The 13,844-nt window shown below is 39.2% G+C and overlaps 1 protein-coding gene across 3 annotated transcripts; it reads right to left on the bottom strand.

Annotated features, from left to right (window-relative positions):
• Window positions 1-2,411: 2,411 nt before the first annotated feature.
• LOC148845167 (uncharacterized) lies at window positions 2,412-7,925 on the bottom strand. Of its 3 annotated transcripts, none has more exons than XM_088954928.1 (3): window positions 7,785-7,925; window positions 5,840-6,093; window positions 2,412-3,126 (listed from the first exon to the last, which is right to left on the bottom strand). In XM_088954928.1, the coding sequence occupies exons 2-3, from the start codon at window positions 6,023-6,025 to the stop codon at window positions 2,935-2,937; spliced, it is 378 nt and encodes a 125-aa protein (XP_088811054.1). In that variant the 5' UTR covers window positions 6,026-6,093; window positions 7,785-7,925; the 3' UTR covers window positions 2,412-2,934. The 3 variants fall into 3 exon arrangements, with proteins under 3 accessions (XP_088811054.1, XP_088811051.1, XP_088811053.1); XM_088954925.1 differs by having other exon boundaries at window positions 5,840-6,114; window positions 7,785-7,924; XM_088954927.1 differs by having other exon boundaries at window positions 5,840-6,117; window positions 7,785-7,917.
• Window positions 7,926-13,844: the final 5,919 nt, after the last annotated feature.

Raw genomic sequence — 13,844 nt, 5'->3', positions numbered from 1 at the left:
AAAAAATAAAAAACGGTCAAAATCGTTTGAACGGTTCAACCGCCCAAGTCGATTTTGAAGAAAAACAGAATCAGTCACCTGACTGATTTCTGGTTTTCCCGATCCGACCGTTTGGTCCAATCCCATTTTGAAAACCATGTGTTAAACAACTGCTGACCCGAGCAATGGTTTGCAGTTCATTTTTTTGCTTTTTTACAACTAAATAAAAAAAATACATTCAAGTCTCAAATCGAATTTGGACATATGATTAGAGGTGAGCACAATGCGATTAAAACCGAAAAACCGAACCAAAATTTCGATTTTGTTTGAATCGGTTCGACTTATTCAGTTGTTCGGTTTTTTATTCGATTTCTCTATTTTTTGGTTTTCGGTTTCGGTTACTATGTTTGCTAAATCGGTTAACCGAATTAACCGATTTAGTTTTATTATATATTATTAATATTATTTATAAATATATAGTATACATGGAACTCGAATTTGGCTATATGCCAAATTTCAGATATAACGTAAAAGACTCAAATTTTCTTATGAGTCACGAAAACAGTTAAAACAAAACAGGAAAGAGTACTCTGACTCTTCGTCTTCTTCCACACTCCACGTCCTGAGTCAACTAACGTCCACAGACCACAGTCCACACAGAGTCGGCTTCGTTGCTTCGGGCCTTCAGCAATCGACAGTTCGGACTTCGGTGCTCACAGTTACAGAGTACTCTTCGGCAGTTCGCAGTTCGCCAGTTCAGTTCTTCTTCTTCATTCGCTAGGTAACTCTCAAACCTTCTTCTTCCTCTTCTCCATCGAGTCTCGACTTCTATGGTTATAGCATTCATTTTTATATTCTACACCAGAAATCTTCTCCGTCAGAACAGAGACTCTTCTCCGTTTTTATTTTCTTACAGTTACAGAGTACAGAGACTCTTCTCCGTCAGAACATCCTCCAAGGTCGAGGACTTGATCTCTCTTTTTCTTTTGATAAACTGAGACTTGCGCTCTCTCTCTCTTGTCTGTTTCATCTCTGTTGTATCATTTCCCTGTCATCGATGTGCTCTGCCTACCTCACAAAGATAAGCACTATTATCTTCCCCACCTTCACCTTGCAGGAGATTAAACCATTGAAATCCTCTTAAAAACTTTGTTAAGAGTCTGCTTTTTTTCCTTTATTTTTCTACTGAGTATAGGGAATAAACTTTGTTAAACTTAACAAGAGCAGCTTTTGCAATTTTCTATCAGTTTTTACAATTTTCGGTTTTAATCGAAAAAACCGAAAAAAAAACGGTTCAGTTTGTTCGGTTTAACCTAAATTTGGTTTTGGTTCGATTGCCACATTTCATAGTTTGGTTTCTGAAAATTCGGTTTTAAACCAAACATATCATTTGCTCACCCCTACATATGGTTAGGGTTTTAGAGTTTAAGGAAAGAAGGAAAAAAAACAAACTCTTCCCTCTTTCTTTTTCACTTTTCAGCATGGATTTTAAAATCAAACTGGTCAAGGATCTGGTTACCGAGTCAAATGGCCCGACCGTTCAAACTAAACACTTAACCCATTCTAACAAGAAAATCAAAAAAATAAAAAACGGTCAAAATCATTTGAACGATTAACCGCTCGGCTCAGCGGTTCGCTGACCAAAATCAATGGTTTTGGGGAAAATCTGATTTGGGGGAAAAACAGAACTGATCACCTGACCGATTCCGGTTTTTCCAGTCCAATTGGGTTTTGAAAACCATGCTTTAAAGACCTCAGTTCTCAGTTCCAAACTTGAGCCACCATCTGACCTACGGTGTCCGGCAACCAACAACCGGCGGTGGGTCCTCCGTCTTTCTCTCTCAACAAATACAAACCAATATCAGTGAGTCCGTCCCTCTCTCTCTCTCTCATCCTCCCAACAACAATGGGTTAGCAGAAATCACATCTTTTTCAGCCGCACAGAAGTGCATTTTCTTCTGGACAGACAATGGAAATGTAGAAGCAACCACTTATACAACACGAATGCCAAAACATTTCTGAACATAAAATAAATGCTTTAGACGATCAAGCCCTATGGGCATCAAAATAGTGAAATACCATTGGCATTTGCAATGAAAGGAAAACGATGACAGTTCCCTTCTCAGTTGTTCTCTCTGCTGCAACAATGACCAGTAAATGGACAAGGATGATCGTAAGTTCGTAACCATGGTGGATAACTGGACACGGCTGCCGTCCCCTCCCCTTTGTTTCTCAGCCCGCTTTCTCATCGACTCTTCTCTAATAGAAAGTATTTTATATGATCCTTCTAATGAGACCTAATATGCTAATCCAACAACAGCCAGGATACAATAAATAAATAAACATGAACCAGTGGTCAATGCGGTTTTTTCCCACTTGGTCAAACAAACTTTGATATCATTCAACCAACAAGCAAGCTTTAAGCTATTATGTTAGGTACCTAAGTAGACATTTATTCTCTAACAGCATAATAGGTCCAGCCACGTTTCAACATAAACCCATAAAAAGGTTCACAAATGCCACAGGGAAAACATGTCACAAATCAAAACTCATAGGATTGACATCTAGCATAGACAAAGAATGACTCTCTCATGGCTGGTTCGCAGATCTTACTAGCTTTCACATAGACTTGAACATTGAGGCCCTCAATCCTTTTCATGTGTTCAATACATTTAGACACCAAATAAAGGTCCGCCTTAGAATATTGTAAATGGTATCTTTACGATTGTGGTAAAGGCATGGAACTTGTGTTTGTGTATCAAGGTGAGTCTTCTTCTGCTCTAAAGTCTAAACCTTTGGAATAGAATGAAGAGTGAAGAGGCCTACTAAGAGAAGAACCAGAAAAAACTTAAAAAGATTCTTTTTAGCGGACTGTAAGGAAGCTTGCCAAAAAAATTCTGTGCAAGTATGATAAAACTTTTGAGCTTTAAAAGATTTAATGAGGATAGTGGATTGTCATGCAACAATTGGCAGGCCGGCCTTTTTGGGAGGAATCACCACGTTCTTGTTTCCAGGGAAGGCATTGCGAGAAATGTCCACTAGGGCTTTGAAGCTATATGGCTCGTGCATCGACAGTTCTGACAGCACCTTCCTATTCAGTTGGATGTTCTCCCTCATCAGCCCATGCATGAAGTTTCCATAATTTACCTAACAGAACAGTAATAAAAGGATATGAATACAAACTACAGAAGCAAACTTGCACATTCAGATGTTTCTTGAGCTAATCACAAATCATCATTTGAGACCATAAACAAACTCCATCATGGAGTGTTCTTTTTTCCCTCTTATTTATTTATTTATTTATTTTTGTGGCATGGTGACCCATTAACATGCAATGAAGAATAGAAGCATTATCTTTACCATTGATTACAACAAGGTTTAATATTTGCAAATATGTATTGAGCAGGTATTGGTAAATAGGAGTAAAACCCCAAAGGGGGGAAGAAGAGAGTGTTTAACCAAATCAAGCCTACATGTTATTTTCTCAGGGATATCTCAATCCTAATCTTTGCTTGATGAGGGACAGTCCTCAAACACATTAACTAACACATTGAACATCTAGCATATGTTCCACAAGGAAATCTACCCCCGCTAAAAAAAGGAAAAAAGGGAACTGAGATCATCAAATGTTAACCTGATTGGATGATCTTAACCATTTTCCCTTTCTGCTGTCATATAAATAAACCGTAGTTTTTTTTTCAGAACCCTCAAAAGAATATGATATGGATCTTAATCTCATTTACCAAGCAATTCAGTATTATTCAAGAAGCATATGGAAATTCATTTATCTGATGTAGACACATCAGTCATCCTAAAACAATTTAACTTAACAAAACCATCTCTCAATTAGACCTATTCATGGGTTGGGTAGCCCGATGGCCTGGCCCGGCCCAGCTGCGGTTGGGCTTGGACATATCATTAGGCCCATGGACCCAGGGTCAGGCCCTATTATCTAAGCCCAACCTGATTTTGGGCCAGGCTCAGGATTTCACAAAAAAGCATGGCCCGCGCCCAGCCCGGTCTGACAATATTTTATATAATTAATAATATATTATTAAAAATATAATATTTCTAACCCTAGCCCAAATTTTCATTCAAACTTGTCCCTGTTTTGTTTGAACTTCAAATGAACTAATCCCCTTCACAGCGGCAGCCGACGGTAATGCTTCTACAATCTACACTCAAGCAGCAACCCAGTGACCGGTGAGGCGGCGGCATCTCTCCAAGCTCCGTCCTTATCTCTCAGCAATGTGATGGCGTCCCCATTTCTCTGAGCTATGCTCTATCAGCGGCAAGCCAACAACCAGTCCCCTTTTCTTCAAGCTCTTGGCAAGCCAGCAACCAGTCATCAGGTCTACAGTTCGCCAACCCTGTGGTGAGCTCAGATCTGCAACTGCAATGTCGGGCTTCAGGCTCGGGCCTCGGGCTTTTATGAGGGTCAGGCTCAGGCTCAGGCCTCAATATATTGCATTGATAACCAGTGAAAGCCCAGCCCAAACCGGCCCAGACCAGCCCATGAACAGGTCTAATCCCAATTCACCAACTATATGGATCAGGCTAACTTCAAAACCAATAAACTGTTACGTTTTCTTAATAAGCAATAAATTGTTACATTATTTCAATTCAATTTGAAAACAGATTTGTTGTCCATTTCAATATAGGCTGTTTTCCCCCTTTCCTGATGGACATCAATATAGGCAGGTACAAAGAGTGAAATTAGTGCCTTTTGATTTTTCTCATAGCTTTTGAAAGAACACGGATGGAAGTCACAAGTCCTTACGAAATTGAAAAAGCTAATATGAAAACTCACGTGCATAGTATGATGAAAACTGGGAACCCAAACAACGATTACTATTGGAATTTTTGCAAAAATTTGGTACGTCAAACAAATGCTATAATCTATGCTATGCACAAAGAAACAAAAGCCACATTTTGACACAAAACAATGTGTCAGACACCCCAAGCCCCAAAATCTAAAACCATGGACAAGGCCATGAATTGATACCAACCTACATTTATAATTATGTAAATTTATATGAAGATCAGATGCATACACAATATGTTCTCAAATTTAAAGGAAGAATAATATAGTGGACAACACAATACAAACTACATAAGAATGTCTTTATGTCATAATAAGTTGGACAAGTTTATATTTGTCCAAAAGGTATTGATATGTGCTTCTGTCAACCTGTTTCCAACATGCCAGAAATCAATAGAGAAATTAAAAATATCAAAAATAGAATGGAAGATGAGAATGATGTCTAATGGATGATGCCCCTGGAACTCCATGGAAGATTGGGATTCACATGTGTATGGTTCACTGAGATAGAAGTGCTGAACCTACTCTGTTTTACTCAAACATATCCCAGAGAGGGAGGGAAATGAATGAGTGATCATGGGCCAGGCCAGGATGGAGCAGGTTCCAGGCCTATAATTTTAAATTTTAAATATGAAATATTAAATATAATATATGAAGCCTATTGATGTTTCCAGTAAAAAAAGGGAAAAGGAAAATAAACACCAATTTGCACACAATCTTGAAAACCCCATGAAGAAGACTCCTGTAAGTATGGTAGATGCACTACATTTTCTCACATTTCAATCACATCTGATAAAGGAACTAATAAATTAAAGCACCAACCTTTTTTCACAACTTTACACTAAAATCTAGTTCCCATTGATCAAGATTTCATTCATCTATACTTAAGTCTATATATAGTTTGCAAAATGGACTCTTTAAAATGTGAACATATACTAAGTTTTCATCAACATAAACAAGTATACACGTGGAAACGATGACTCCAAATGAACTTCAAAAAGGAGAGGATGCACCAATTAAGGCTTTGAGTCAACTTACCCCATGCAAGCGGGTGCCAGCATTGATCCTTTCGATCCAAAGGGAGCGCATGTCCCTCTTCTTGTTGCGCCGATCCCTGTACGAGTACTGCAAGGCCTTCTCCACTCTCTCCCTTGCTATTCGGATGCAGTTCTTGGCTCTTCCTCTAAACCCCTTTGCAAGCTTGAATATCTTGTCCTTGTTCATCTCTTTCCTCTATCTTTTGTCACTCTTGCTTGTTCTCTCTGCTTCTTAATTAAATACAATGACACGAGCTGGACACATAACCAGAATTTCTGCTGGGTAACAGGTCAAATGGTCCAAATATGTCTAATGGTCAAATACCATTAAAATTCAAAAAGTACAGAACAGCATGAATAATTCCTCAATTATAGAAAATTTTGGAAAAATATGCAACAAATATATGTCTAATGGCTCATCACCAGAAGTCCAAACTCAAAAGAAGCCATTTTCTGTTACTAGAAAGAAGAATATAGAAATGAAACCAGTACTTGAACTATCTCATTTCCATCTTTAGTTGGCAACCGGAAATGCTTAATTAAACTGAAAACATGTGGAAGTTGTAGACAACAATCAAATTAAATGTCTCATTTCTATCATCCAGTGTCTAAAGATACTACACATCATACAACATGACAATTGACAACAATCGAATAAGAAAGAGAGAAGAATAAATACAGAATAAAAAATAATTAGAAATTTAGGATCACAAGAAAAAAACTTACTATTTGTGTCAATACACTATCATATCTTATGTGCATTATTTATGTTTTGTTTAAGAATTTTATCATTGAGAGATCCAAGGGTTTTAAGAAGAAAATATAAGCAAAATAGAGGGCTTGTATCCAAAAACCATGTGAAAAGAGAATATGATTCAAGATAAAAAGAAATTTTTATATTACACTTATAAGGCCAGCAATGTTGTATGGAGCAAGTGTTGGATGGTCAAGAAGCAATATGTCCAAAAAAAATCAGTGTAGTGGAAATGTAAATGTTGAAATGGATGAGTGGGAAAACTAGAAATGATAAAATCGGAAGCGCATTTTAACCTGCTCCAAAACAAAAAAAAAAAAGGAAAAAAATTGAAATCTTGTCAAGTTTTTCTCAAATATCTCTATATGTGTAGTGTCATATACCTCTTTCATTTCATTAGCGGTCAAAACGAAAACAAAATCTCGAAATTGCAAAATTTGGGTCAAAATTTAAATCCTATACTATGAGTATCCCCATAAACTGATATAGATAATAGTAATACTTCGCATATCCCAGTATGCTCCGGGATGACAAAGTTCACATAGCTTCAATATTACATATTATAGTATTTATTCTCCAGCTAAGCCCAAATTTACAAAACTATTTTCTGCATACCATGGTACATACTAATATAATTTTTCATAAATACAAACACTGGCATTCATTATGACACAAATAACAGCATGAATGGATTGTAAACCAAAATGTTGTAAGTAATTTCTAAAAGATACTGATGGTGATGTCTTTGCATCCTGTCCTTCCCCTGTTATGGAAGAATATCAGAACTTTCGATTTCGAGAAAACAATTCGACGGTGATAAATATTGTCCATTGATAGACAACGCTAGAATAGATCCTTTTTAACCCCCAATATTCTGCTCCTGGGCCTCATGAACAGGTAAGACAATGGTCCAGAAATGGGACAAAAATGATAAGTCAAACCTATTTTAGGATCCAAATCATGCAACACTCAGAATTTTCTTGTTCGGGTGAAAAAAACAAGGAAGAACCACGGTTTTATTTGGACTGTAAGACCAGAGACCGGTCTCCTCATTTCTCTTTTGGTGAGTGAGATGAACTGAAATGCCATATCTTAAAGTTGCAATATATAACCTCAAATGGTAACTCCGATTTAGAGAAGAAACCCTAAATAATCCTAATCCCGCAAAAGAAGAAAAATATAAGTCTCATACCTCGCTTCTATACTGACGACCTATCAGTTCCTCTAATGGATTTCGGCGGGAACGACGAGAGGATGAAAGTGAGATATAATGGTGTAACGGGTCCTTCTGTTCTGCCCGACTGCCATGTATAGAAAGAGAGCTATGCATTTGTGCTTCGGAAAACATAGCTTAGATAGTGTTTGGTATTGTTTTGCGCCACGTTTGCAACTTGGCTGGTGCTGGCCCAACCCGATTTCGGATCCGCCCTGTAGGGCCCTGTTTGACAATGTTTTCACCTGTTCTTTATGCTGTGTTTGATTTGAAGGAAAAAATTAGGAAAAGGAAGATAAATGCAGGGAAACCTTTACAATCTCGCATATCTTTCCTTTTCTTTCTCTATCTTTTTCTTCAAACTAATCATAGCCTTAGAAATTCTTGTGCTAGAACAAGTTCCTTGAAAGTAATAGAGGCGTTTAGCAAATTATTTTTTGGGAGCGGATTTTTGTTCTATAGAAACAGAAATAGCATTTGGACAATGAAACAATTTCTTAACATAAGTTTTGCAAATCCATCAACAGAACAAAAACCCCACATTTTATGATATTCAATAAAGTAAAATAAATTAATATGAGAAAACGAGTTCAGATGAAAGTACATGAAAACTTGATAACTTTTAAGGTATGTTGGTTTGAAGGAAAAAGTAGGGAAAGGAAGGGAAAGATAGAGAAACCTTTAGAGACCTTGTATAGGTTTCCCTATTTTTCCCTTTCTTTCCTTACCTTTTCCTTCAAACCAAACATAGCCTTAGAGAAGATGGTGTTGCCGGAGATGTAAGTTTGGATGAAATGTGTGAAATGGGCATAAAAACAGGGCAATGACAAGTATAAAACTAGGTATGACTAGAATGAACCTAACCTATCTGTTTACGTGAATCTGGCCAAAATTGTTGTCAGAGATTTGTTCTGTTTGTTCGCCATCCGGTTGTTGATGCAGTAGGAGCCAAGGAAGTTTCCTCCTCTATGTTGTGTAGTAGCAATGAGGTAAGTGTCGAACGAATGAGAATTGTTGTTTTAGGGTTTGTTTATCATTTTTGCATGAAATACCAAAAATAACCTTTCTCTCATATGGGAATGACATTCATGTGTTCGTTTATATGCATAGATGTGCCTTCCCAGAGAACTCGTTTTTTGAGTGTCAATTTGCCACTCCCAAAGAACACGGGAATGGCTTGTTTCTTTCATTTTCTTTTCCTGCCAAATGCGTTTTTGTTATGCAAGAATGTCGAGAACAATAGAAACACTTTCACATAATATTGCCAAACAAGGCCTGATTTTATGATTTTCATTTTTTAGTCCGCCAAAATGTCATGCTAGGTTTTTTTTATCGAGTAAATATGCAAAAACCGGCTGTACTGTGGGGTTAGTGATAATTATCCCCTAAACTTTCATTTGTGATAAAGACCCCTTATGAAGTTTATAATAAATATTTACTCCATTAGAGTTCCATCAATTAACTTGGAAAAAGATTCTTATTCAAGTGTTTAAAACTTTTAAGTCCCCAAATTATCATTTCCTCATTTGTTTAAACGATTTATGATTCTATTAGTTTTCTAAATATATAATATTAAAATCCTCTTGGTTGTTTTAGTAAATCCTTGCAGATTTTTTGTTGGATTTGATATTTAAATAAAATGGTAAAAATTTCTTTCTTATGGATATAAATTTAAGGTCTTGTTTGCTTTTCTTGATTTATTAGGTAAAGGAGTGGATAGTTTTATATTTTATGATGAAAAGAGGCATTCATGTTAGTGAAATGAAGCAAGAATTTAAAGAAACTCATTTTTCTATGTCATTACGATTCTTGTTATTTTAGCTCATTTCATTTAGAGAAAATGGATGTATTTGGGGTCAATTAGGTTTTATGAGAAAAAAGATGAGGAAAAGAAAAATAAGGATAATTCATATGGGTATTTTGGTAATTTAACACATTCCATTGTTTAACTTAATTGCTAGGGGGTATTTGCTAGAAAGTGGAAGTTCAGGGGGTCTTTGTCACAAACAAAATTTTGGGGGGTAATTGTCACTAACCCCATAGCATAGGGGTTCTTTGCAATCTACCCTTTTTTTTTTAATTTTTTGGCAATGGGTTACTAAATGGTAGCTTAGTTTGGAAGGAATACAAATGCAAATATGTGGAGTGCAAAACTATGTATTTTGTATTATTTTATATGTATTTATATTATATATGTTTGTATTTGTACTTCTTCCAAATAGGTTTAGTCATGTAGTTTAATCGAGTTCACATCTACACCCTATTTGTGCCCCACAAACTCCCCACATGCACATCTCAACGTGCATTGGGAACATCTCCCATACTTGTCATTGGGAGATGTTCCTAATACACGGTTGGGATGTGCTATGGGGGTGCAGATGTGAATTTGGTTTAATCATATCTAGAGGTGCAATTTATTTTAGCCCAAATTAATATTTTACACTGTTTTGGGCTTCAATTTGAATTGATTGAAAATTTGACGAAATTCCAACCCTAATCCACCCAAGTTATACCCCTTAAACTTAACCACGACACAGTGAGGCTTAGTACATTCAAATAGAAAAACTTTGGTTGTTGGGGGCCAATAGCCTTTGCTATTGAGAACATTTTTGGGAATGCCATGTTACCATAGAGGAGTAAAATAGTAATTGCTCCTTATTTCTTTTTAACCATAATCATAGACATGGGCATGAATTGGTGAACGTGTCCAGCCTAAAAACACTCCCAACAGCCAAAGTTAACTCATGATGTAGGGACATCTGGCCAACCTGCAGATGTTGACACGTGGCATAGACCAGATGCATCCTAGTCATTCATCAACTGTCTCCAACTACTCCTCCCTTAAGGCAACTCTGGCAATTATAAAAGGGGGAGTTCCACATTGAGGTAAGGGCATGAATACACACAAGGCTTAAGCTCTAGCTTTCCTCTCTTGCTTAGTCTGACCCCTTGCACCACTTAGCTAACTTGACAGTCGGAGCCTTCACCCCTGGGATAACTCCTAGGGCCACTGACGCCTTCTTTCTTTCAATAGGTTGGATCCATTGGCCTTAGACACCTGAAACTACGTTGTTGCCCGCAACATCAAATTTGGCAGCAACAATTGGCACCGTCTATGGGAACGTCTTTAAGGCTTCTCCTTAAGAAAACAAACCAAACTTAATCGAATAGTGTTTTCAAATTGGCTGACAAGCTAGACCCCACTCCTAATGCTTAGAACTTAGTCACGGTCGACCAGTTCAGACTGGTCCTGGACAGGCTAGACCACTTGGCCTAGCATTTGAACGATATAGGGTGCTTGACAAGAAGCCACCTACAAGGTGACTGTCCTATCGGAAGCCACAGACAACATAGCGGGCGATCAACCCATGCCCCGCCGAGTCAACACTTGTGCGACCTGAAGGAGGTCAACCCTATGGAATCTGATAGCAACAGCTAACGGGATAGTAAGCCTCGTTCAAAGACCTCTTGGCTACCCATCTGATGGGGCAAACCCATAGGGTCCTACCACAAGCACAGGGACCACAACCATCATTACCATCGTGGGTCAACAAATCGGGACGATGGTGGGCGCTCAATTCACTATAGTCCCCCTCCAAGGCCAGGAAGCCAACGCCGCAACTCTCCCCCATTAGTCTTTGACCTCCACAACCTCCTTAATGACTATTGTGCCTGCAAGGCTCAAGATATGTCGACATCCGAACACTCTAGGAATAGGGCCGGCCCATCCCACATAAAGGAGAGCAAGGACCAAGCCGAAGCATTGAGGCCACACATCGACCAACACCTAGGAGATATTCAAGCATAGATTGGTTCCGTTCAGGATCAGCTTCGGTAGGTGAAGGAGGGCCGAGGTGACACCTAGGCCAGTTTCCATACTTCGCCTACCCGGATGGAGGCCTTTGTGGATTCATCACCTCCGAGCCCCTTCTGTCAAATTTCAAGGCTTCGGTACTAGAACCTTAAGATGGGAGTACAGACCCTGAAGACCATCTAGAAAGATTTTGGGCCCTCATGCTCCTTTATATATTTTGATGCCCTCATGTGTTGGGCCTTCTAGGCCACATTCAAAGGAGCAGCATATTAATGGTTCTCAAAGCTGCAGTTCGTAGATCTCTACCTAGCTCACTTCATGAATAGCCGACGATGTTAGAAAATCAACTTCTCTTTGATGTCCATCAAGAAAAAGCCAGGAGAACGCCTTCGATTATACATGAAAATATTCAATCAGGAGGAACTCGAGGTTAGGGACCTCAACCCTTCTGTCTCCATGGCCACAGCCATCAACGGGCTCCGGTCGGGGCCCCTCAGTTTGTCAATCTCCAAGAATCCACCCAAGACTAAAGCCCAATTTCTGAAGAAGGTTTAGAAATACATCGCCATTGAGGAGGCCGAATCCAACAAATGCCTCCAAAACCTAGAAGTTGGTACCAACGACAAGAAGAGGAAGAAAAGGGATGGTCGTGGTGACAACCCTGCCAACAAAAGTATTGGGAAGAAGCCACCAGCCCCTTCCTTTGATAGGTATATGCCACTAAGCTCCTCCCGAACGCACATACTGATGCAAATAGGTAAGGAGGAATTTATGAAGTGGCCAACTAGATTGAAGAGAAACCCAAGAAGGGGGAACCCCAAGAAGTACTATGAGTACCACTGCGGTATTGGCCACGACACTAAGAATTGCTATGATCTCAAGAACAACGAAGCCGAGTATGAGGCCTTGCTTGTTGGCCTACAGCTTACAAAGGACCTTGGAGATGAGCACATTGAGGCCTTCAATGACTTGCAGTTGGTAGTGAACCAAGTGAATGGAGAATGTGAGGCCAGGGAGCTGAATATGACCAGGTACTTAGCTAAAGTTTGAGAGTTAACTGGTCACTTCTAGAATTTCACCCTATACCAGGTCCCTCGGGTTGAGAACGCACAAGCCTACGCCTTTTCAAAACTTGTGGGCTACTTGGGATTGGCCCTCAGCTGAACCATGCACGTTGAGAACCTATCACAACCCAGAATCAAAGAGAGGCAAGTGTATCCCGTCCAAGTTGAACCTTGTTGGATGGAATCTATTCTCACCTATTTGTAACATGAGCAGTTGCCACACGATAGGAATATGGCAAGAAATGTCCGACAACAGTCACCACGTTGCACCATACTTGAAGGCAAGTTATACAAAAGATCCTTCACCCTGCCATACCTCAGATGCCTCTACCGAGAGGAGGGCGAGTACGTGCTAAGAGAAATTCACAAAGGCATCTACGGTAATCATCTAGGGAGCAAGGCCCTGGCACATAAAGCACTTAGACAAGGATATTTTTGGTCGACCATTCATAAGGACACTATTAAGTTGGTACAGAAGTGCAACCAATGCCAAAGGCACTCCAACATCCTCTATCGGCCTATGACAATCCTATTGGCCCTCAACAACCCTTGGCCCTTTGCAAAATGGGGAATGGACCTCCTTGGACCTTTCCCCTGGCCATAGGAAACAGAAGATATCTCGTTGTTGCAATAGACTACTTCACTAAATGGGTCGAAGCCAAGGCCTTGGCAACCATTACGGCTAAGATGATTCAAAGCTTCTTCTAGAAGAACATAATTTGTTGATTTGGCATCCCTCAACAACGGCCATCAGTTCGACAACTTCAAGTTCAAAGAATGGTGTGAAAGTATGGGAATAAGGTAGTAGTACACCTTGGTTGGATACCCTCAAACTAACGGGTTATCCGAGATCACCAATATGACGATTCTAGATAGATTGAAAGTGAGGTTAGATAGAGCCAAGGGACTTTAGACAGATGAACTGCTTAGTGTACTATCGGAGTACCGAACAACACCTCAGACGACTATGGGTGAAACTCCTTTAACTTGACATATGGGACAAAGGTTGCCATCCCAACAAAAATTGTCCAACCAACACTTCAAACCAAAGCATACCAGGAAGTTGAGAACAATGAAGAGTTAAGGAATAACCTTGATTTGTTGGAAGGCATCCGAGAGCAAGCCCAGATCAAGGTCATGGCTTACTGGCAAAGAGTTGCA

The sequence above is a fragment of the Nelumbo lutea genome, chromosome 7 (genome assembly GCF_056320005.1).
Source record: "Nelumbo lutea isolate HS-2025 chromosome 7, American lotus-T2T, whole genome shotgun sequence".
NCBI lineage: Eukaryota > Viridiplantae > Streptophyta > Magnoliopsida > Proteales > Nelumbonaceae > Nelumbo > Nelumbo lutea.
The sequence above is the reverse complement of the archived record's forward strand: the minus strand, read 5'-3'. Positions and strand labels throughout refer to the sequence as shown.